Source organism: Frieseomelitta varia, unplaced genomic scaffold, assembly GCF_011392965.1.
Source record: "Frieseomelitta varia isolate USP_RPSP 00005682 unplaced genomic scaffold, Fvar_1.2 scaffold_322, whole genome shotgun sequence".
In the NCBI taxonomy this organism is placed as follows: domain Eukaryota; kingdom Metazoa; phylum Arthropoda; class Insecta; order Hymenoptera; family Apidae; genus Frieseomelitta; species Frieseomelitta varia.
The window spans coordinates 107294-132917 of record NW_025110060.1 but is presented as its reverse complement, the minus strand read 5'-3'; the positions used below and the strand labels follow the sequence as shown (position 1 = coordinate 132917).

At 35.1% G+C, this 25624-nt stretch overlaps 3 protein-coding genes across 6 annotated transcripts in view; 2 read left to right on the top strand and 1 right to left on the bottom strand.

Annotated features, from left to right (window-relative positions):
- Window positions 1-360: 360 nt before the first annotated feature.
- Window positions 361-6251, top strand: LOC122530040 (phospholipase D1). Of its 4 annotated transcripts, XM_043656670.1 has the most exons (16): window positions 379-430; window positions 1123-1273; window positions 1398-1758; window positions 1822-1942; window positions 2005-2428; window positions 2501-2736; window positions 2928-3195; window positions 3276-3438; window positions 3531-3797; window positions 3879-4152; window positions 4244-4464; window positions 4535-4771; window positions 4855-4911; window positions 4990-5095; window positions 5165-5494; window positions 5570-6251. In XM_043656670.1, exons 1-16 carry the CDS (start codon window positions 383-385, stop codon window positions 5669-5671), a joined length of 3366 nt encoding a protein of 1121 aa, XP_043512605.1. In that variant the 5' UTR covers window positions 379-382; the 3' UTR covers window positions 5672-6251. The 4 variants fall into 4 exon arrangements, with proteins under 4 accessions (XP_043512604.1, XP_043512605.1, XP_043512602.1 ...); XM_043656669.1 differs by having other exon boundaries at window positions 361-599; window positions 4855-5095; XM_043656667.1 differs by having other exon boundaries at window positions 4855-5095.
- A 993-nt stretch (window positions 6252-7244) lies between these two features.
- On the top strand, window positions 7245-8360 carry LOC122530038 (signal recognition particle 9 kDa protein). The gene is made up of 3 exons (XM_043656666.1): window positions 7245-7534; window positions 7945-8013; window positions 8092-8360. Exons 1-3 carry the CDS (start codon window positions 7463-7465, stop codon window positions 8185-8187), a joined length of 237 nt encoding a protein of 78 aa, XP_043512601.1. The 5' UTR covers window positions 7245-7462; the 3' UTR covers window positions 8188-8360.
- The window catches only part of LOC122530036 (band 4.1-like protein 4), a 92807-nt gene continuing 75469 nt past the window's right edge, over window positions 8287-25624 (bottom strand). The window contains exons 7-17 of the mRNA XM_043656663.1: window positions 13590-13710; window positions 13376-13463; window positions 13164-13280; window positions 12427-12942; window positions 12004-12218; window positions 11414-11489; window positions 11202-11287; window positions 10446-10604; window positions 9327-9600; window positions 8716-8822; window positions 8287-8429 (exon numbers count right to left, since the gene is read on the bottom strand). Of these exons, the coding sequence (XP_043512598.1) occupies window positions 8393-8429; window positions 8716-8822; window positions 9327-9600; window positions 10446-10604; window positions 11202-11287; window positions 11414-11489; window positions 12004-12218; window positions 12427-12942; window positions 13164-13280; window positions 13376-13463; window positions 13590-13710 (1796 nt within the window). The 3' untranslated portion in view covers window positions 8287-8392. The remainder of the gene's footprint in view (window positions 8430-8715; window positions 8823-9326; window positions 9601-10445; window positions 10605-11201; window positions 11288-11413; window positions 11490-12003; window positions 12219-12426; window positions 12943-13163; window positions 13281-13375; window positions 13464-13589; window positions 13711-25624) is intronic.

Genomic DNA, 25624 nt, shown 5'->3' with positions numbered 1-25624 from the left:
TCAGATTATTCGCACGTGAAAACAAAAGTGTATACAAATCCAAGTATACAAGTGTAAATAATTTTTATTTCATATCACAGAGGATTTGATCTACGTTTTATATTTATCAATGGAGGAAATATGGAATCTTTATTGTTGTTGATAAAATAGAATGATCGTGCATAAATCATTTGGACATAACAAAAAGAAAAAATATGAAATTTCTTAACTCGAAAAAATTTTTGAACACTTTTCAATCCTAGAATACGTGAAGTTTAAATAGAAAAAAAAAAGAACAATTTTCCACTAATATTTCAAAATCTACTATACCGATAGTTCGTAAATTCCGATCATTGAATTCCAATCTACAGACGAGGTATTCGATCTATGATAGTCAGCAAACATGAGTGGCTTAAGTTGTCACACAATGAACAACGATGAAATCACACATGTAATTGATTATGATTGATACTTCTTACGATAATGGAATTATCTGAGAAGTGTATATGAAACACTTACAACACCATGTGAATTCATTGTCTTAAAATTGTGCATAGAAAGAACATTAATATTTATAACCTTAATAGAATGACATGTAACTTCTAAGACACAAATCAACTGTATTCTTTCCAGAATTTCTGCTCTAACTTTGAGTTCGTATTTTAATTAAATACAACTAAATAATTTTATATGTAATGTATAAAGATTATAATCGGCAGATAAATATTGATCAACCTGTGATGAAAAAAAGTGTGACAATCCACTTTGGTCTCATTTCTGTGAATCGAATCTAACTCGAATTGATAATTCCGTGTGCATTAGATCATTTTCTTAATCAAGAAAATACATAGTTCTTTGTCATGCGCCTTTTGTTCTACAGTACTACCTAGCTATTTACTTATCTATGTATTAATGATGTACGTTTTCGTCAGTTTTCTAATCTCGAATAATTTCTATTGTGTGTGTGTGTGTGGTGCTCCTCTTTCTAATTAACAAATTTATATACAAATAAAAAATTTATTAAAAATTTTGAGGGAATAAGATTGTATTATAAATAAAAATCAGTATAAGTTGAAAGCAATGAAAAGTGTGCTGTGAAACTAATTTGATTTGACCACATATGTTTATTCATAATTTTCTAAGATATTGCTAACAATGTCTGATAGCATTTCAAATGATGAAAAAACTGACAATTATGTTCCTCATGATCCTGAGTATGATGATGCACTGGGTGTACCTGATTCATTAAATGAAAATGAAAATATTAGTTCTAGCGAAGATATTGATAATAAAGGTAAATTTATGTCTTTAGTTTGTTATTTCTGTGTTGTGTTAATTTTCTTTAAAAATAACATCTCAATTATGTTGATGTAATGATCTAAAATAAAATGCATGCTGTTTTTCTTTGTTTATACTAGACTGTCTTGGTTTGATACCTTTCTCCGCAATACATGATTTACCAAAAAACTTTAAAAGCCAATATCGTAATGTTTTTATTCCTGGTGAAGAAGTACATGTAAACATTGTAGACAATGAGCGTAGCGTAACAACACATCCATTGAATCCAAACTTGTACACTATTGAATTTAGGCATGGCCCATTTACTTGGACAATTAAGAAACGATACAAAGATATCCAATATTTGCATAATCAATTGAAGATATATAGAGCCAGTTTAAATATACCTTTTCCAACTAAAAGTCACAAAGAAAGAAGGACCAGTCTGAAAAGCTTAGGAGATGCAAAAGAAGGCAAAAGTTGTAGAGGTGCACTGCCAAGGTACAATATTCATTCATTTACTATGCACAACCAAAAGATTAAAAATACTATTTCTTTTTTCAGATTTCCAAATAGACCAGATGTTTTAGTACCTTATGAACAATTAGAGCATAGGAAGAAAGAATTAGAAAAGTATTTCACTAATTTATTAAAAATAAAAATCTACTTGCACCATCCAGAAACAGTAAGTTAATAATAATATTTGTGCATGTAATGTTTACCAACTAAGATATAAAACATTTTCAGATTAATTTTTTAGAAATCTCACACTTGTCATTTATAGAAGAGTTAGGAATGAAAGGCAAAGAAGGAATTATTTTAAAACGAACTGGATCAGGTGCAAAAGGCAGATGTAATTTTTGTGGTCTTGTCGAAAGTATGTGTTGTATTAGATGTAATCATTTTTGCACATCTCTATGTGGAAAATGGCATTCTCGACATCTCGTTGTTAAAGATACATTTGTTGCCTATATGAAACCGAAAAATGGTAGCATAAAGTCTGTGATTCTAATGGATAATGGTTTTGGAATCAGTTTTGGTCTGTATACAACAGGATTAAGAAATGGCATACAAATAGTGAATCTTAGCAGGCACATAGTAATTAAATGTGGGACAAGAAGAAAGGCTAAAGAATGGATGGAGTTCATACAAGAAGTTAGTAGCAAAGAAGGTGAGTACTTTAATTAGTGCAAAATCTCTCTGAAAACTTTAAAGCTTAAATTATTGAGTCATGTTATTATAGGTCGAGATTTTATACAATCAAATCCACATAATTCATTTGCACCTTATCGTTCCCCTATACCAGCCGCATGGTTTGTAGATGGATCAAGTTATATGTCTGCTGTTGCAGATGCATTAGAAAATGCGAAAGAAGAAATTTTTATTGCAGACTGGTGGTTATCACCTGAGATTTATATGAAAAGGCCAGCTATTTCTAGTGATTATTGGCGATTAGATAAAATTTTAGAGAGAAAAGCAGTAAGTGTGTTATTAAAAATTTTATTTTTATTAATTATTCCTTTTAGTATTTTTAATAAGACTTTGCTCTGTTAATGCTGACAGTAGTTGAGGATTCTTGGTAAGGCTAATATAACATTGAATACAACGTAAAATATTGTTAAAAATTTAAGAAAACCATACATATTTACAATAATTAATCTTTTGCTTAGTATGAAGGTGTCAGAGTGTTCATAATGATCTATAAAGAAGTAGAAGTTGCACTGGGCATAAACAGCTTCTATAGCAAGCAACGGCTAGTTGAAAAATGTCCCGAAAATATAAAAGTATTACGTCATCCAGATCATGCAAGAGTAGGAGTATTTCTCTGGGCACACCACGAAAAAATTGTAGTTGTTGATCAAAATATTGCCTTTCTTGGTGGAATTGATCTATGTTATGGTCGATGGGATAATAACGAGCACAAATTAATAGATTTGGGTATGTGATGTTTAAATCAATTTACGTTTAAATTAAATCAATTTATTAATCATCCTTACTAATTGCATTTGAGATTACAGGTAGCACTCAACATTCCAGCATTTATATTCCATCTAAAGGTAGATTTACCAATACCAGCACTAAAAAAGTAAGTGTCGCCATAAATAAAAAGCACGTTTTGTTACCATTGGCTATTGCAACTAATACAGTTGTAATGGCTACTACAAAATCTATACCTGTAGTGTAAGTTTTATTTACTTTTATTATTATTTTCGATAAATTCTATATTGCAAATTTTTTGCAGTTTATTTTATTTTACTTTCTCTCCGTTTTAGGCCAGTAGTGAGCAAGAAGACATCGGTGTCACCATTTTCAGCATTATCACAATTGAATGCTAGTGATTTATTGCTAATGCAACCAATAGAAGAAAGCGACACTATGAAATGTGATACACCGAATACAGAGCGTAAAAATCTATTTGGGATGGCAAAAAATACCATGGATAGAATGAAACGTAATATCATGTTAAAAAGAGAAGAATTAATTAACATGGTATATAATCCACACGAAGAAAGTAGCGATGAGGAAAATGTTCCAGATACGTAAGTTTATATTTCAAGAAGATATTTAATAAAAACTAAAAATATTTTTATATTAATTAAAGAATATCATTGATATTTCAGCTATATGCTGCAAACTCCAGTTGATACTAGTCAATCACTCGTATATAACGAAGATGAATCATCAGAATATCCAGGTGTAGCTAAATTATGGTTGGGAAAAGACTATGTAAATTTTATTGTCAAAGACTTTAATGATCTTGAGAAGCCTTATCAAGATCTAGTAGACAGGAGCAACACTCCCAGAATGCCATGGCATGATATTGGAGTTATGGTACAAGGTGCAACAGCAAGAGACATTGCTAGACATTTTATTCAACGTTGGAATGCGATTAAGGCAAGTGCTTTTTAATTCTGTAATATATTATATTTAATTCTGTAAATAATTCAGCGCGATTAAGTAACATTTATGTAAATCATACTTGTAGATGGAAAAAGCAAAATTAAATTCATGTTATCCATTTTTGCTTCCAAAATCATACCATAATTGCAACAATTTTATTCCATTTATTGAGAGATCTTCTATTCACAATGTCAATTGTCAAGTATTAAGATCAGTTAGTTCTTGGTCGGCTGGTTTTCTCGATTCGGAAACAGTCGAGCAAAGTATACAAGAGGCTTATATCGAGGCTATTAGTAAAGCAGAAAGGTAAAATTAATTTTTAGAAATATTAAAGCGACTATTGCCCTACTATTATTGATCTTTTTTTCTATTTAAGATACATATACATAGAAAACCAATTTTTCATAACGCTTGCATCCATGCAACGCTCTGTAGTAAAAAATCGTATTGGAGAAACATTATTAAAGCGCATTTTAAGAGCACACAAAGAAGGTGCAGTATTCAGAGTATTCGTGATAATGCCTTTACTACCAGGTTTCGAAGGTGAGGTTGGAGGACCAACTGGTACTGCCTTGCGCGCTATTACACATTGGAATTATGCTTCTATATCAAGGTGAAAATTCTATTGTGAAATCTCTTCTAAGAACGAAAAATGTATGAATTTAAAAGTTGTAAACGTTCAAATTATAAAAACAGGGGTAAAGATGCTATCTTAAATCGACTAATTGAAGCAGGAATAGAAGACCCTAGCGAGTACATTACGTTCCATGGTTTAAGGACTCATGCAATGTTAAACGGTACACTAGTGACGGAATTAATTTATGTTCACAGCAAGCTATTAATTGTAGATGACAGTACTGTCATCTGTGGTTCTGCCAATATTAATGATAGAAGCATGATAGCAACAAGGGACAGTGAAATTGCACTAATAATTCATGTAAATATAACTTACTGAGTCAAATATATAAATTCAGATTATCTCAGTATTAATTATTTCATAATTTAGGATCAAGAATTCGAAGAAGGAAGAATGAATGATATACCATTTCCTTGTGGCAAGTTTGCAGGGTCATTACGAAAGCAATTAATTTCCGAGCATTTGGGATTATTTAAAACAAATGAAGACATAGATATAACTGATATAATTAAAAAATCATTCTACAGAGATGTGTGGTGTGCGAGGAGTAATCGAAACACGGAAATTTATGAAACAGTATTTCGTGTTATCCCGACAGATAAAGTTGTTAACTTCTCCATGTTAAAGCAGTATCAAAGTGAAGAGCCACTTTCTACGTCAAATCCACTTTTGGCCCAAGAAGAAGTTGAACAAATTAAGGTATGAATAATGTAAGAAATAATAATAACTATTACTTTAATAAATTTTATGTTCTCATTTTCAATTTTATTTTAGGGTCATTTAGTAAATATGCCATTAAACTTCTTAACTAATGAAGATCTGAAACCAGCTGCTAGCACAGTAGAAGGAATAATGCCAACAGCACTATGGACATAAATTTTTAATAGTCAAATCGAATATTAACGAATTTTTATTTTTTATAGCTGTAAATAAATTAATCTAGCTCTAAGTATTTTATTAATCAAAGTACAAAACAATTACTCTGTACTTATAATTGGATACTTTAATATGTGTATTAGAAGATACAAATCTTAGTCTAGCAGCTATTTTTGCTGAAAAGCATATAATAACATGTAATAATAATGTGAATCTATGTATGACATTCTACATCACATTGTACAAAATGAATTCTTTTTCAATTCAAGCTTTTATTAATAATAGTTTAAAAGAACTTGTTTAAAGTTAAATGTCAATGACAATTCAGATCAAGACAGCTTTTTATTTAAATTATTGTCAGTGCATCAAATGTAAGTCTACTTCAACATTCCATCTACCTCTTTTAAACAAAATTCGCGTTACGAAGGTTAATATAATAATTGTTATTCATTTAAAGATAATTTCACTACATCAAGTGTTCAGTTTAAACATATTGAAACATGTTTAATTGCATATGTGAAAACGCTTATATGAATATTTAAACTTTAACAGTGTGTCTTTTTAAAAGTTGAATTTTATGTTATAACATTTATTTTGTATTATTTATTTGCACTGAGTGATCAAATAAAATAATTGCAAATCAATATGTTTTCTTCTTGTAAATTACAAATTAAATCAATGTTGTATTCAAATTCAAATTTCTAACGGCTGAAGCGTCACTGTCGCTTGTTTGAACCAGAGGCTCTAGCTTTTTGTTATAAAAGTTAATGTTTACCTAATTTACCCAAGTTGTTTTTCCACAAGTACGAAGCCAGCAGCTAATTTTATGGTATGGCAGCTAATTTTTCTTCTTTGAAGCGCTTCATCACTAAATTCACATAAATCACAAAGAATTTATGACGAAACTATTTATACAATCCGCGCCGCGCGAACTTGTAAAACTGTTACAATAATTTCAAAGTCTGCGCATCTATGCTTGCGCATAGGGGGAAGTACGTCACAAATTCAAATATCAATATAAATACAACTTATGATAAATAATTATTCATATTTTTACATAATCGACAATAATATTAATAATAAAAAATAATCATTAATTAATTATTTAATTATAAATTATAAAAAACATAAGCATATTCTATAATCGCTAAGTGACAAACTACGTTTTCATAATATTTTTATATACTTTAATCAATAATTTTGACTATTCATGTAATTAAATCAATAATTTAGTTATTTCATATTTTCAAACATTATTTCATAGTTTCAGTAATTTATTAATGACAATTAAATTACTTTATATATTTCTAAAAACTATTCGACAATTATTTAGCCTGTTTGTAATAATTAAACGAGGTTAATTTCTTCTACACTTTTCGTCTATGCTTGTATTATTTTATTTATAGTTGCCCAATTCATCATTGTTTAAGTGAAGTGCGCTAACAAAACCAATGATTTTTTTCTTGGTTGGTATTTCAGATTCTAGGACACGAAATCCCATTTCATGTCCAATCTATTCTATGTTTAGTCAATGATCCTATTCAGTTGCGCATAGCCAATGCGCAGTATACTAACTTGTCGTCAGTCCGCCACGAAAACAATCTTTTTTTTTTCATTTTAACCTCTCTCCCATTCCGGTTCCAACGAGACATCTGTCTATGTTGTTTTCTTGTGTTTTTTAATAAACAACGTTCTTTCTGGCGATGCGTTGAATATAAAGCTACATTTTTAGTAGAAAAATTAACGTAGTATAATTTTATCTATATTATTTTTCCCTCGTTACAAATAAAAATGACGTATTTAAATTCGTGGGAAGAGTTCGAAAAGGGTGCTGAGAGGTTATATCTTCAAGACCCAATGAAGGTTTGTTTTTAATTAAGTTAATGTTAATTTATACATTTTTACAGCCCAAAGTATGCGCAAAGTCGTATTCCATTGAATAACATAAAATATTGATTAGGAAACGTGTAAATTATAGAACATAAAAACTGTGACTGATGTGACAGCATGACACGTCACATTGAAAAATAAACTGTACAATTTAAACAATTTTTTTAACTATAAAAGTACTATCTCATCAAATTTCTAGATTGTGAATATTCCATGTATTAAAAATACATGTTGTATACAAAATATACAGATATATTTTATACAAAATATTCATTTATTTCAACATTAGATCAGGTGAAATAAATAATATTTATAAAGGCTGATTATACTTATAAATAGTTTAATAATCATCAAGTTTATAATTTATTATTTTGTTGCTCTAGGCTCGGTATACAATGAAATATTGCCATAATAAAGGTGTTCTATGTCTAAAACTTACAGATAATCGAACGGTAAGCTCTACTCTTATACAACTTACCTTGCAAATCTTAAGAATCTATTTAAATAATACATTTTTCATTTTTTCGTAGTGTCTACAGTACAGAACGGAGATAGCACAGGATTTAAAGAAGATGGAAAAGTTTATAGGAAACTTAATGAGGCACATGGCATCTAAAGAGAACTAAATAAGGACTAGATAAGATTAGAGACACTTCTTGAATCAAGGAATAAAAGTGCTGCGCATTTAATTCATTGTTTATGTTCTTCTATTTTATAAGATTTAATGACTGATGGGATTATAGATATTTAATTTGAATGAGGTATAAAAACTTTCTTAAATATACAATATGTGCATAAATGTCTATTTTGTATTTATTTAAAGCTTCATGCTCATTTCGGGCAGTTCCGTTGCCTCCTGGTTAAAGTTCTGTAACAATACAAAACAAAATGTTTCATGGTATAAGCAAATATTCAGTGTAAAAATAAATGTTAAAGTAAAACCATTTATATATTATACGTAAAAATATGAAAATGTGGTATACTAAATTTTAAAATATTTAAAATATCAATACTCTTTGGAAAGTGAAACTGTGCGCATATGTGTAACAGCAGCATGTAGTGCACTAGTTATTAATAAAGCCAAACTTAATTTTAATTTTTTACTAGATATTATTGTAGGAGGGAAGCACAAAGCAATGAAAAGAAGCACTTACGATATAATGGGCTGAAGAACAGCATCCAGAGTAGAATCAACAGGAGGGTAGATTTCTTGATTTGAAGACAGTTCATAGCGTACCTCTCCCCCTAATTGCATTTGCGGCTATACCAAACAAAACTATTTTACTAATTTACTACGCAAGAGATTGTGTACGATACAACGCTACGTTCTAGCAACAACATTTCATCGAATCAATTTTTCTTCGATCTGGAGGAAGGAAAAATGACGTAAGAGAATACTGTTGCTAGTAGAAAAGGAAATAGGAAGCCTTAACCATATGTATTTGTAAAAAGCGCTTAGTGTGTCTAAAAGATATTCGTATGACAAATGCAACTTTAAATAAAGACAATTTATCTATAATTTCAATATACGATCATCCTCTTTTTTTCTTTCTTAAAAGCAGAAAGCTTAGACTACTTGAAGCAAAAGTGTTACCCATTATTTTCTGGCAATATTTTGCCAGAATGAAACAGACAGTGAAATGAAATCACTTGATTTTAGAGAAAATATGAACTACGTAGAAAATAATGAGTTTCACTTGAAACCAAAATCGATAAACGAACAAATAACGTTGTTATAAACGAGCAAGCGAAAAGATATACGTACTACCCGAGTAGGCTTAGCGCTGTCGGCAGAGCTTGAGCAGCAACTTGAAAACTCTTGCGGTGTACTTTCCCCGAGCCCACTGTCCACGTTACTTCCTATCAATATTCTGTTGTTACGAGTATAATAAAAGTCCTTCCTCATATTGCACTCGCTCCTATTACCATCGTAGTATTTTGTCTCGATTTGACTCGGCCTGGTCGGCGGCAAATTATAACTTCCGTCGCGACTATGTTGTATCATTCTTCTGTTTCTTTTGCCAACGGATCCGATCGTTCTGAAAGTGATTCCTTGACAATCTTGGGACATCACGGCAACATTCAAGCACATCCCTGATCGGGCACCATTACGGCATCGATGCATATGTAATACGTTTTAGTTTACCAAACGTTCATAACATGGTTAATAGATGCTACGAGCCACATTGCATTCCTTAGCGATACACATTTTTATTCACATTACAGACACTAAAAAAAGTTTTACGTTACAACAATTTCTCCATTCGTCGATCACTTATGTGCGCCAATGTACTTAGAGGTCTACAAGTATTTTAATCATAACATTACCGGCTATCTAAAGAAGGATTTAGGGATACGAGACTGGCACAATGAGGAAAATCTCGATCTGGATCGCTGACAACTGATCATCTACTAGAATTTCAACACTCCCATATACCGATCACATTTACTTAACGATTAACACGATGCACTAAACCATTACATAAAGAATACACAAAACGTTTCAAAAGACAACACACACACATGAACAAATGCTACAATTGTTTCTAGAATATACTTCCATGAAACAGGAACTGTACGTTCATGGAACAGTGAAAAGCATCAGTACAGGTGCCAGCCAGGAAATAAATAAACAGGTGCGACAAGCTGTTAATATCTCATCGATTTATTAAAGAACCTGTCATGCTTCAAATAAATAATAGGGGCCATGCTTAAAGTAGATCACGTACATGCTCCGAATAAATTAAAAAAGAAAAAAAAAAAAAGAAAAAAAAAAAACACCGCATGCAATGAAAAATTTTAAACAATGACTACGGATCCCGTCTCATCCTCCAGCTGCGGAGGATGGTTGTGGATGTCGCAGGCCGCCTTGAGATCATCGTACCTAGGTAGGGACGACGAGTCTGCATCGTCCAATCGAGAATTGCTAGATTGTAGTGTACATTGTTGTACGGATGATTGCGACTGAACCACCGTATATGGTATCTCTCGTCGTTGCTGATCGCTCATTCCAGAAGTATCGACTAGCCCAAACTCCAAGTGTCTGGAAAATCAGCCATTGTTTCAATGTTACGTTACGTTCGGCGTTGCACAAAGAAATTCATTACTTTTTACTCCGAAACTCTCTTCCATCATAAATCATCATGCAAATTAATTCTGTATAAATTATTCAAATTTCATTCACACCAGCAGCAATTTAGATTAGTAACTACGTTGTGTGGTAACGCATAGGCTGTCCGATTTATATACACACGTAGGATAGTTGTTTAATTTGGAGGAAGAAGTATAATACAAAAAACTTTGTACAATTTTTAACGCTAAATATATACAACAATATAAAATTACACGCATATTGGATCTGACAAGGTAGATAATGATTCACTTTTGATCATATGGTTTTCATGCATTTAATAATAACTATATATCGTTATAAACATCAATGCTGAAATTTTTATACAAAATTATGTGAAAAAAAATACTTAAATTTAATGTTATATTATACTTACCCCTCCAAATTAAACAATATTTTCACGCGTTACTTTGTACTTAAATCGAACAAACAGCATAGAAATACGCGAAAGTAAATATCTGAAGAATAATCATTTCACTATTGTGTTACAATCTCATAAAGAAAACGTACTTCCTAAGCTCGTCTGGCAGTGGTTGTTTCTGAGATGGACTCCGGTGTCTACTTCTGTGCCTTCTTCTCGGTTCCGTATGGCTTACCTATTGAAACATTTTTTACTATATTTCACGACGAAAAAATGGAGTCGTATAAAACATTATGCAAGAGAACTAAAGACGAAACTATCGAATGAAAGGAATGATATTTAACATCTTATTCGAACTTACGACAGCCCGTTGAACTCCTTCGCCCTTCCGCTTCTGTGCTTCTCTCCATTGCGGCTCGGAATCTACCAACTCGTGTCTGAAAAGATTCACACGCGCACATGTAGCATATTCCAATTCCGAAATATTCATGTATATTGTAATAAGCGTCCCCCGTGATAAACCAAGTCCCGCTTGTGATTTCTCATTGAAAACGTGAATACATGACTAGGGAAGATTTTGTTGGTCGAGGTTGATACTTCCCAGGCGCGTCGTCATTAAAATAATTATCACCTTTACGCGCTCTATGTACCCCACCGTGAGAGTATAATGAATACGAGGGTTTCTTTCCCGTCCACACGGTCGACGAACTTGCCCAAGACGTTCTGTCAAATTATTTCGTTCTCACATCACCGTCTAAGGGGCCTTTATTATGACAATTAATTACCAATTAAAAGCTAGCGCGCATATCTTGGACGCTTAATTGTCTCGGGACACGATAACAAACGTAACGAGGCTGTTTAACATACTCAGTTCAGATATCTCTTTAACGACGACGTCAAAGCGTGTTATTATTATTTTATTTATTTCGTAACATAAGATGAAAATTGTACCTGGATGACCGAGAGCTTCTGTGCTTTCTACGGTGCTTACGATGACCCGACCTTGTGTCCGAACCTCTCGAAAGCTCGGATTCACAATCAGAGTGACGACTATGTCTTCGATGACTATGACTATGACTCCTTCTACGATGACCACTGCGACTGTGGCTGTCTCCTGAACTTTGGCTCTCTACGGAGCTACTCCGTCGTTGGAGTCTGCTCAAGAGCTAAAATTTCATTGAAAATAGAGCGTTAACGCAAGAGATTATGCACTTACGTTCTTTCAATCGAGATCACAACGAATAACTAAACGAACGACTAAACTATTTTTGACATTTCATATATTTTTCGTGCTCATTTCACGCGCTCATTTTTATTTTTCAACGAGTGCGTAAACGTCCGTATACTACAAACGAAGAAATGTGAAGAACGTACTGCCGGTGCCGCACCCGCCGATCGGACAGACCGGGGACTAGACGAAGTGTAAAGGCCACGAGGTTGGCTCTGAGTCCACGGCGCGCTCCTGGTGCTCCTTGGACTTGAGTTGTTCGCCTGTCTCGAGTTTTGAGTATTGCACAAAACGTTGCCGCCGACCGAGCTGCTGTTGACCGAGTTCGAGTTGACCGTCACCGGCGTTTCCACGAACGGGCCGACCATTTCTTGACCCTCGACCACGCGTCGCTGCGCCCTGCGGCTGGGTATCCTCTGGAAAATCGGCGGTGGATTCCGTCTGATTACCGTGTGCTTCTCAGAGCCGGACGGAGGGCTGTACGAGCGGAAACGCGAGTAAGGACTCAAAGGTGGCGGACCGGTGGCCATTAACCGGAAGAACGCTTGGTGCTCCAGACAACACTTCCATAGATGTCTACAGGCACCCTTCGACGGCGTCTCGAAACCGTGCGTTCTCTCCTCGGAGTTCTTCTCGCTGACTCTCAGCATGAAATATCTACCCTGAAAGAAGAAAGAAAATGGTTTCGAACCAATTACATTTGGCGTTTCACAACGCATCTCTCTCATTACAAACGAAATAATATCAAACTACTTTTAACTCGCTCTCTGTCGAGAAACATCTTTCACGTAAGAGCTCGGTGTTTCATTGATAATATTCCGCGGTGATTCTTGTTTACGAGAAGAATGAATGGTAGACGTCTCGAGAAATGACGTCTGCCTACCTTGTAGTAGATCTTATTGATCCGAGGCCAATAGTAATTTCCCACTTTGGTCTTGTTGCGTAACAGAATTATCCCGCTTGGCGTCAGTCCCAGAAAATACTCCACGCTATCTTCGCCCTGCGAAGATCGAGATTACACAGCGGTTTCGACAGATTATCGCGTTTAATTACAGTATCGACCGATCTTTGTTGGGTCGAACAACAAATACCTACCAACACGGGATGCAAATCAACCCCGTACATTTCCAGCCATTTCACTTTGTCCAAGTAATTTAGCTCTGCGGCGGAGGGCAATTGTCCTCTGAAAAAGGAAGCCCATTGTTACATCAAATTACCAAATAAATGAAAAAAAAACGAGAGTTTTTCGCCCTTGCAGAGGGGAGAAATTTTATAACATAGGCAATGTAAATGTAAATGCAACACATACACGAGAGTTTTATGGAGTTCCACTATACGATTTTCCAATTCCGTAGTTTGATTCGCCAGGAATCGAAATTCAGTAACGTAGCCCACTGAATGTCGTCTCGGATCGTAATCCCCGAGTTCCGCTGAAACAGTCACGATAATTCAACATTTCAATTCGAGAATTAATGTCTCTGGGATTGCTTGTTTATAAAATTCGAGAGGAACAATGTATCACTTTATATTACTCAATATTTATATATAATTATACAATTATATTCAATATTCAATGTTGTAGTAGATACGTAAGCCTTTCATTTTTTTTATATTTATATTTTACTGAAGTATTATTTCTATATTTTATTATATTACTATATTTTATTGAATTATTATTATTGTTGTTAGTCCTTTGCAGATTTTTTATTATAAACTATTACTCAATTCTCACAGATTTGAAACAAACATAACGCTCACTCCAAAACTTTCGAGCGATCGAAGTTAGAAACCCATGAACCAGCGTGCAATTACGCTTTAAAAATTAATGACTCCTCGATGTATCACCGTACATATCGTGCACGTAACGGGTCACAAATATTTAATGCTTCCTCGTTACGTATAATTCTTTATAAGTTTTCTTTACGAGAACACGCGACGTGCATCGCGACGCACACACACACACACACACACACACACACGTGAAATACGTTCGCGATTTATTTCCAAGGTATTAAGCAAATTGTTCGGTAACACGCGTTCCGTCAACCGGATGCTCGCACGCATTATCCACGCTTGGCGGAAAAATACGATAGCACTCTCATCCTGCAATCTACGTACGCACAACTTGCACCCTGCACCTTTTTTTGCCCCCTTCTTCTTCCTCGTTCTCCTTAGTTTCTTGCCCTGTACGATTTAAACGCGCGCAATCCGGAGAATTTATGGATTCTTCTCAGAATATCGCGCAAAAATTAGTGCGATATATTGTTGCATTTTACTGCAAGTGAACAATGTGAAAATTAGTAGATGGAACATCAGCGAATCGATACGAAAGATAATTGATAGGCTTGTCTGTTTCTTGGACATGTCACAACGATGGTCAAAAGAAAGTTTAAAAAATGAAACAATGAAGAATTTGGTGATTTTGACGAAGAACTGAATTACAATCGAAGAGAAATGAATTTTATATCACCTAGAGAAAACACGGAGGGAACATTCGACGCAAGTTTTATTTGTACGTGTAGAAAATATTAATTTTGAACTTTCTTTCGTCTGTCACTGGTAGTGGCAAACTTTTCTTCTTTCCAGTTAAAAATAGAATAAAAAGGTATCCAAATTTTTGACCGATACTATACATTACCTCTTTATACTACAATATTAGTTTGATTCATTATATACAATCGTCTGTACATTAAAGGATCCTTTCCTAATTCTCAAACTATATAAATAATTTCGTGACTATAACAGTCAAATTGTTAGTCACATGTTATTAATTGCTCGAAAATATAGACATATACGAATTCTATTTAAGCTACTGTATAATCGAATTTGTTTGAAATTATATGTAGTTCTATGTGTTTCATTGTCTGCCAGCTTCTGTTTTCGCTCCCCTTGTCTTTGACGTATCAACTAGTTTGTCGCGGCATACGTGGCAGCTAACTAAATTGCATAAGAATTTCTGTTTTGATGCGTCGCCTGAGAATTTAATATAAATGCAAAATTGCATGTTAGTTCCTACAAAAGATACATGTAACAAAACATCACAACATTTCACTATGTAGCAAAATATTTTATAATATTTAATGTTAGTTATATTTTTATGGAATCCAAATAAAAAAATTATTTCGCCTATTTTATAGATATATGTAGATGCATACGTGTTTATATGTAACATAAACTGCGTGCATTTTTGCATTTACAAATTTCCAGATCTATGCATAAAAATTCGCAGCTTTATTAATTCCAGCGTATTCAAAATAGTATCTTAAAATTCCACATATCCACATGTATGATCTAAACGATCGCAAGCTGTTCCAGGATGCCACTTTTCATCGTGATCCACGAGTCCCAAGCGTGAAGACGTTTAAGTAGGATTCATTCAATGGATCATTGGGAACCACGACAATTTAGACTTAAATCACTCGGATTTAGAGTAATGTTTCTGGTTCAATTGAACTTCGTTACTCTATCACAAATAACGTGCAATAACTAAATAAAATCGAACGTTTTAAATTCTTTTTTGGTGATCTGATACATATTACCATGGTACGACGGTACAGTTCGTTGAAAACGTCTCAACAGCAGAACAAATTTTTGCTTCGTTCAAGATTTCATCGTCTGCTAGTCGCATAAATCTAGTTTACATGAAGGAATCTCGACTCGTCGGAATTTCGCTTCTTTCGCCGTTGTCGCTGGAGTTCCACTCCCTCGGAATCTGTCACCATCAATTCCCCATAGGGCGCAGCATAGAAATGCCCTCCAGAAATCATCCTAGTCGCTTAATTGAATCACTGACTTTGATGAATATCGGCTGAGACCAGCGCGAGGGGCACTTTATTTTCTCGCTGGTTTGCTCTCCTCTCTTCCTCGTCCGCCATACCGAACAGAATCGCCGCACCTTGTCGTTGCCGGCTTCTTGCATGTTCATTCGGTCGTGTAATTACGAGACCGCCGGTCGTAGACCGCGAAACGATCGGCATCGAGCCACGAAACGTGTTATCAGAATCCCAGGGGAGTTTTGCCCGAACGAAGGGGATTTCGATCGACGAGAATTATGAGCGGATGAGCGTATGTTGATACGAGAATCAAAGGATAGGGTCGACCACTTTGCAAGTAGGTATGATACTTCGGTCTTCGCTTGATAACGAAGAATATATCGAGAAATAATTAACAATATATCTTTTGGTATCCTGGGAATCTCCGAATGTTACGTGTGGACGACTTTTTAGTGTTCTTATTTTTTCCTATACGCTGTAGAATAAATTATACTATACAATAATATAATTTAGTAATATAAAATTATATAATACTATAAACGTGTAAAATAAATTATACTACAAAATAGTAATAGTATAGTATAATATTATACTATAAAATAGTAATAGTAGAGCTAAGTATAATTATACACGTTTACATTATAATATAAAATTAGTACACAATTATATTACACTATAAACATGTAAAATAAATTATACTATAAAATAGTAAAGTATAGTATAGTATTATACTATAAAATAGTAAAGTATAGTATAGTATTATACTATAAAATAGTAATAGTATAGTATAGTATTATACTATAAAATAGTAATAGAACAGTATAATATAAAATTAATATAAAATTATATTATACTATAAACGTGTAAAATAAATTATACTATAAAATAGTAAAGTATAGTATAGTAATTATACTATAAAATAGTAAAGTATAGTACAGTAATTATACTATAAAATAGTAATAGTACAGTATAATATTATACTATAAAATAGTAATAGTATAGTATAGTATAATTATACACGTTTACAGTATGATATAAAATTAATATAAAATTATATTATATTATAAACGTGTAAAATAAATTATACTATAAAATAGTAATAGTACAGTATAGTATAATTTTATAGTATTAAATTATACTATAAAATACAATTATACTATACTATAAACATGTACTCGTTATATATCATTTTTACTTTCGTGTAGCATTCGACAATCATAAAATATAGATACATATTAAATTTGATAGAGCGAATGCGTTATATATGCATTGAAGTTAATGGAATGCATACATTAAACTTGTAACGAAACGTACATATACGTAGCATAATTTGTACTTGTACATTAAACTATAATACGTTGAACTTGACTTATATATATATATATATATATAACTTCATGAAATTTATACTGATTGAACTTGATAAAATAAACTTGTACATTGAACATGAATTATATAAAATGAATGCACTGTAAATATATTCAGTGAGACATTTTTACTTTAGTTCGAAACGCATGAAATGAAATTTAAATATCGAACTTGTCTTGAATTTGCAAATACACATTGAACTCGATCCCATCTCCAATGAGAATGTTTGGCCGCATGGATTGTAGATGATTACGGAATCCGACAGAGGAGGGAAGAAGCGGTGTGCAAAGCCAAGGAATGCGACTCGATCGATAGAAGTCGAATCAGTCGTCGCTTGTAATCAGAACCTTTGAGTTTCTGGCTTTGCATTTGACGAGACGATTTGATCGTCGATCGATGGAAATTAGTGGTATTAATAAATGAAGCGAGCAGCTGTAATATAATATTATTTACGTTGCTTGTTACAAAGAAAGATTTAGAAACCGACAGCAGAAATTCAAGTTTGTTGAAGTTACAGAAACGTTTAATTAGAGTCAAAATTGATGAAAGTTGCAGCGGTGTACAATTGATAATGTGGGATAATATGTAATTACAATAGTCATATAATGGCAATTTACACCTGACGTTCAAATCGTTGAAACGTTTAATCAGATTTAATAATGTTAAAACTGTTAATGTTGAAACTGTTAAATCCACAAATATGATTTTTTAGTTATTGTTCATTGATTGAACGTGGCATTATTTATTTTACTAGATAAAAAGGAACTCTATAATTGGAACGCTACTGAAAAAATAAACAGGATAGATAGATTGTTAATGTAGCCAATTAACTGCTCATATTATCTTGATAGCAATACCAGTTGAATGGCTTCATGAATGCCGCGTGTTCCATAAAATAAATTGCTTAGAACGAAAGTTGCAACGTGCAGCTGAGTCATGCACGCCGATAAAGCGCGCAGAACGAATTTCTTTTCACTGACCCAGCTACAGAGAGATCAATTATAGAAAAATTGAAATTATAGAACTATTTTAATTCAAACATTTACAATAACAATTTGAATTTACAGCTACCCTTTATCAAGCAAATTTATTCAGATTTCATTGGAGATTTAGGAAGTAAAAGTTCGTTCCCAAATAATTCAAGATCATCGCAGGCCGTCGAAATTAATATTACACTCTACAAAAGGGTACGACAATCTTTTTTAAATTACATCTTGCTGACTATTCTTTGACTTCTACCCGACTTTTATACGGTTCCCAGAGCCCTTTATATTCTCTCCTCTCGCGTTTCCAATCACAAAAATAAAGTGAGTTTATCGAATTTCTTCTGCCGACGTAATAATCTCAATAGCATTTCCGTCAGTGAAGGTTCTCTCGGGTTGATCAAAAGTTCCTCGATCAAAGAAAAAAAGAAGAATACTTTGTACACTTTTTAACCTCTTGCGTTGGAATGACGTGCCACGCACGTCCCAAAGTTGCAATATTTTCTCAGTTTCAGGTATATTTAAGTATAACCCAGGCAAAACGAACAATAAATTTATTACTTATCACAATAATTTCTATTTAGTGATATCATACCCGACGAGTTATTGTATACGGTTCGGTCACTCGTTATGGTCCGCAATCAGTTGCCAGCGCAAGTGACCTAAGAACAATCTACGTCCTCTGAAATTAACTCCGACTAAAAAAGTCCTTCTGTCGACATTTAATTATCACAATCGGCGTTTTCATTGACCAAACTAAAAAGAAAAGTCCTACGTCTTCGTGCAACGAATAGATAAGCTCGAAGCTCAAACTGCACGGTGTAATGTTGTAAACGGGTTCTCTCGGGTTGATCAAAAGTTCCTCGATCAAAGAAAAAAAGAAGAATACTTTGTACACTTTTTAACCTCTTGCGTTGGAATGACGTGCCACGCACGTCCCAAAGTTGCAATATTTTCTCAGTTTCAGGTATATTTAAGTATAACCCAGGCAAAACGAACAATAAATTTATTACTTATCACAATAATTTCTATTTAGTGATATCATACCCGACGAGTTATTGTATACGGTTCGGTCACTCGTTATGGTCCGCAATCAGTTGCCAGCGCAAGTGACCTAAGAACAATCTACGCTCTCTGAAATTAACTCCGACTAAAAAGTCCTTCTGTCGACATTTAATTATCTCAATCGGCGTTTTCATTGACCAAACTAAAAAGAAAAGTCCTACGTCTTCGTGCAACGAATAGATAAGCTCGTAGCTCAAACTGCACGGTGTAATGTTGTATAAACGAACGTCGTAGTGAAAATTCCGCGAAACAGTAAATTTTCGCTTCGATCGACATCGAGTGGCCATCTGCGTGAAAGTGCGCATAATTAAGAGGCAGCAACAACGGAGAGGCAGCAACAACGGAGAGGCAGCAACAACAGTCTGAACGTACGAGACAATTAAGCTTCCAGATACGATTCCATTGTCCCGCGCTTCAATGAGGCGTCCTCGAGTTTCTCCGTCTTGTTTCGAGGAACTGAAGGAGCCGCGGAACGACAACAGGCGGGTTAAATTAATTTACGAAACGGAACAGTGCTCGAAAAATGAATCCATACCGAGTGAAAGCAAGAAGAAATACGCGTGGCAATAATGGGATTCACCCCGGCTTGGACAGACTCGTGGAAGACGTGGGAGAAAGAGAGAAAGGAAGAAAAAGAAACGAAAAGGAAAACGCCTGAAGGTGTTTTCGTCGCCGTTGTAATGGCACTGTAAGCTCAGAGCTTCCTCGCTATCTTGTTTGAGATCTCCGCGAAGAGCTGGACAACGCTTTTCGCTGGCGCAGCCTGCGCTATCTCGCCGTTCATAAAACGAACCGGCTCTACTTATTTCCCCGAGTAGCTCCAATATTTGCGGAAGTTGAGCGTAAAAGGGTTCGTCGTTGGACGATTCATTGCCCGAAAGAAAAACGCGTTACCAAAGAGTGATGTGTTTTCACAGAAGGAGCAAGGAACGCAGAGAGAGAAAGAGAGAGAGAGAGAGAGAGAGAGAGAGAGAGAGAGATAAAAATCGTGTACGAGTGACTATCCTGGTTGGCGAGTTGATTAATATTCGTCGTTAAACTGTCCTCCTCGTAAAATTACTTTCCGACGCTGAACAAGCGCGTAATTGCATACGCTATATAACGACCAAGTTTCATTCCCTCCCCCCTCGTCCTTTCTTTTTCTTTTTTTTTATTCATGGGAAGAGAGGGGCGGACGGATGGGAGGGAAAGGTTTCTTTAATTGCTGCGCGCTGCACGGAGCAAGAAAAAATATGGAATTTGTTTTCGAGGGGAACGGTGCAATATCGAGTGCCTGCTTAAATAGAAGCGATGTTGTTATGGGCGAGTTACGCGAATAAATTTCGAAGGTAATTCCCTGCGTACAACAGACGTGAAAAATATGAATTTCATGGAACACGATAGAATATCGACTCGTGAGATGTTTCCTTTTTGTATCTTTCGACTTGTCTTTGGACAAGTTGTTTTCTTAGCTTTTGTTGATTTCCATTTGTTGTTTATTACACATTCCTTGCTTTTAGTTCCGTAGTACTCATTACCAATTTACTCTCTCGTTTTTAATGGCTAGTTAATTCAATGATCCTTGAATTGTGTGTATGTGTTTTTTCTTTTTTTTCTTTTTTTTTTAACACACTCGCATTACACGCTTGTACACTCAAAGTCAATATGTATTCTACCACACATCTCCGTACGTATGTACGCACGTACTTACTCTATCTCTTCGCACTATTCCAAACACCTAATATTTGCTTATCATCTAACACCTGAGACGTTCATTCACGCTCAGCGCCCGAAGAGTTTATCTCTGTAAGTTTCACGATCGTCGAGATAAGGAAAGAAAGTGGCAGAAGATTAAAATACAATGTTGAAATACAATGTTGAAAGAGGAAAGAAAAAAAAAAAGATGTTAATCTTGCTAACGTAACTTCTACAGTTTACACCTCGAAACGATTGTAATGTTTCGAATTTCCTTTCTTGAAATCGACGAAATCAAAAATCAGCAGAAGTCGGTAAAGAGCTCAACCTCGAGCAATACAAATACGTCTTCGAATGCTACTTGAAGTGTGAAAACGCTATTAAAACGGAAAGACTCTCAACTACTGCTGCGACTCACTGTCATCATGTTTGAAGATACTCGCAATCAGCTTTGTTCTAGAAACGAAATCAAGAAAGAAAATCAAATCAAACTGTCATGACCCCTTCGGAAGAAGAAACAGAGGCTCTAGTATTTTGAACGTAGGATCAAAGTACGAGTGATCGTAGGATCGTTAGTAGAATCACGTTCCGAAACGAGGACTTTTGGTTCGGCAGTGTCGAAGGGAAGAGCGGCGGTCTCGCGCGGAGAGGCGCGAGAAAGAAAGGCCACGCGGGAAAGTCGAACACGTAAAAATTCTGTTGCTCAAGATGTCGCAATCCATCGTCGCGCGGTGATCTCATCCGCGGCGCGGACCGCAGTCGCATTCAGAGAAGTTTATCTCCATTTCGCGAAGCAAAACGCGTGCCGTGTTCCCTTTTCTTCTCTCTCTCTTTTTGTTTCCCTTTCTCCTCCCTCCCTCGCTATCTGCACTTCTCTTTTTCTCTTGTACGGCAGCTTCACGCTCTCCTCGTCTGTTCCACGTGTCGTTGTCAACGGGCAGAGGAGACTGAACAAGAAGAAAGGGCATTCATTTCGTCCCTTTTGACGGCGATGAGACGCAAACACGACCGTATCTTTTTCTGTCGTTCTCTCTCTCTCTCTCTCTCAGCTCTCTGCATCGCTACGTCCACCCTTTCTCTCTATTTGCATGACTTTGAATCTCAGCAGCAGATAACTAACGCGTGTGGACCTACTGCAGCTTCCTTCAAGCCGGGGCCCCTCACACCCTCGCATCGTCGTCTTTACGTATCGTTCGTGCGTTTGAACGATGCCACGAAATGCTTTGACCACTTTGACCATTATTTGCAATCGCAAATAGGTTCGAAATCAATCGGCTATCTATGTAAATTGAATAGCGAAATGTCTCGACATCGTAACACTGGAACAACCAAGGACTAAAGCATAGAATTTTCATCAGAGATAATTAAAGTGAGAAAAATAAAAATATAACAGAGTACACGCAAACTTTTATTCGTGTATTTTATAAAAAAATCATTTAAACCTGTAGAAATAAAACTGTCTCGTATCTGTAATATAACTAAAAAGAATTGTGAATTAGTCATTTTGGCCACTTCGGTTCTGGTGGTTCTGGTGTTAAAGAGCTTCGTGAGAAAAATCATATGACAATTCATCTTGGTCTCACTTTCAAAAGCCTCGTGAAACCTCTGCTTTGACAATACCGAGTTTCTTTCGAAAATGCTTTCACATCCAGTAGAGAAGGGGGAAAGTATAACGATTTTATTCTTAAAGATTGTAAAAATTCGAGCAAAAAACTGAAAGTACAGAGAAAAATTCTGACATTGTCTCAAAAATTACTGAATTTCAAAGTATTTTTCAAAAATCTTGAAGACTGGAATTTCCTCCCTTAAAAACCCACTGATGATTTTTCTTTCTCCATTTTATTAAACTTTGAAAATTCAAAAAAAAATGACCCTTGGTCATTTAAAGATATTTAACAAGAGTGGAAGAAGAAGATATTCCCTAAAACGGAATTAGTACGAGTTATTACAAATATTAAAATAGTTTCGTATTTACAAACACAGTTTTTACAGCTTTATCAAACAATCCATTGAAATGTTGCTGAAAAAAAGTTTGTTCGCGTAGTTTTGTTTTTCAATTTGATCACTGCGCGCCGTATTTCCCGATGGAAAGTACACGACGCCATTGTGCGAACGAGAACTTTGACTCAACGGCAGGTTATGTAGGAGAAAAGTGAAGGAGATAAGAGAGTAAACTCTCTTTCGCGAAGATTGGTTACTTTCTTCGTTCCATCGGTGCTCGAACGAAAGTATTTCGAAATAGAAATAACTGTCTGCAGTGGATGGAAAGTTAGAAGCACTTTACAAAAGTTTAACGCGGTACGCGTACGTGGACGTCTCTTTTCGCTGGGTGAAATTGAAATCACATGTTCGGCGAATCTTTTTAGATCGGTCTCTGCGCCTTTCTCGGATACTTTGTGCTCAAAGGACAAGAGGTTCTACAGAACTTCGTTGAAAATATTTCCTTGGTCTGTTATTGCTTTTCGACGAACGAGATACCAACGAATTTCAATTTAATTTATCGCTTCTAGATATTTAAACATTTACGATTCTAACTGACATTTCGGTTTGATCGATTAGAAATTTGAGATTAGATCAAATTTGAAATGACTTCGTAACTTTTGTATTTATAACAATCATCGTAAAACAGATAAATAAAAACTAAAAGTTTCTTTTATTTCGTTAAATGTTTAGTTGGATGAGATTTAGTTTTCCATTAATAAACTTATCCCACTATGCTCTCTGATATAAATTTTATATTTTAGCTACTTTCAATAACTTAATTATCATGGAAATTTTTTCTCATTATTAGCAATACGATAATCAATATTTGACTAATCATTTTTTACATATCGTGCAAATTTCTCATAAATACACGAAGATCCGTGTTCATCAGCAATCAGTCAGTGACACCAAAGAGATCAAATCTAGTTTACACGCGAGATTCATGTATTTCTCGACAAGAGTCCACAATTAAGGTTTTGCAACGGGTTCGCGATTAATAGCGAGCGGAAACGGCTGAAAATGCGGAGATTTTTTCACATCGCCCGTGTTTTTTACCACGGGGCAGGAGTGCTCTTGCACAGCCTCTTGATTTCAGGCCGTGAAATGAAAACGAGGATACTCTTTCGTACATTCCTCTTCGCATGCTGCTTTCTTTGGAACTCCGTTAAACGGTGAGAAATAGTACGTACAAATATATATATTCTCACTCTTTTTATTTTTGATTTCCCAATATAAAAATAACAATTAAGTTTAACTCTAACATTCAACAAAATAGTAAGAAACAGAGATCGTACAGCGAGGGATTTAAAGGATTGTTATAAACGAGCGAACATTTTAATTCTCAAGATCGTTGTAAATTTGGTCACAGAGAAAGAAAAGGTACTTTTCAGGATGTTTGAATATCTACTTTTCCTCTTTTGAAGAAAACTATCACCATTTTTCCAATCTACAAGACGTTGAAATATTTTTGAAGACAAAAGATACTGGTTCGGTAGAGATTTCACGCTTTGAGGTAAGCTCGAACGTTGCACCATATTTTCGTTCTCATCGAGCGTCTGAATACTTCTGTGAATCAACGATACAGATACGTTATTACCGCAACTATTACATCACACATGAAAAACGTAAAAACGCGTGCACGTGTGTCCTTAAGGAACCTTAATTCCTCGACTCTCGTGCCATGTGTGTATGAGTGCACGTGTATTTCGAGTACGCGTTGAAAACCGCGATCTCTAATTTCGATGGGGGGGCACGGCGTGGCGCGCGTTGCTCGCTCACCGGAAAGGCGACGAAAAAGAAACGATCGCGAAGTGTAATTTCGACGTGGCGGCTTTGTGCCGCGTGGGTGCATAATGTAGCACCTACCATGCAATTTTGTTTAGACTCCTCTCGGAAATAAGCGTGCCCGAGCGTTAGGCGTTGCCCCGTGAAATTTCCCCTCGGCCGCTCTGTCCCGCTCTCGCGCCACGTTCCGCTGATTCCACGATCCGCTGGTTTCAAGGCGGCGCGCGTTATCGCGATAAAAATTGCACACGTTTCATCGTTCTCGTCGTGTTTTGTCTACTTCGATGCGACCGCAGGCGCAACGCTGATCTCCCCGCCGTGCGAAATCTTATCGGACGTTGCGCGACTCGCTCTAGCAGGCGGTAATATCCGGCGAAAAAATGGACGGGGGTAATGAGAACGGTGCAACGACCCTTTATTTAAAGAGGTCGCGCACCTTTCTTCATTGGATATTTCGCGTGTTAATGGGAGACAACGGTTGAAAGTTGAAATTAAAGCAGATTAATTAAATCGATTCGGCAGATCTTTGAGCCTCAATAATTCATCATTAGGCACCGTAAAAGTTTACTTAATTTTGAAATTTTGACTCAATTTTATTTATTCATTCAAACGGAAATTAAATATCTTAAGTTTAATTATCTGCGATCACGCGACATCACTTGAAGGTTAATGTTAATTTATTTGGACTTTACTCTAGTGAATTACCATTGATG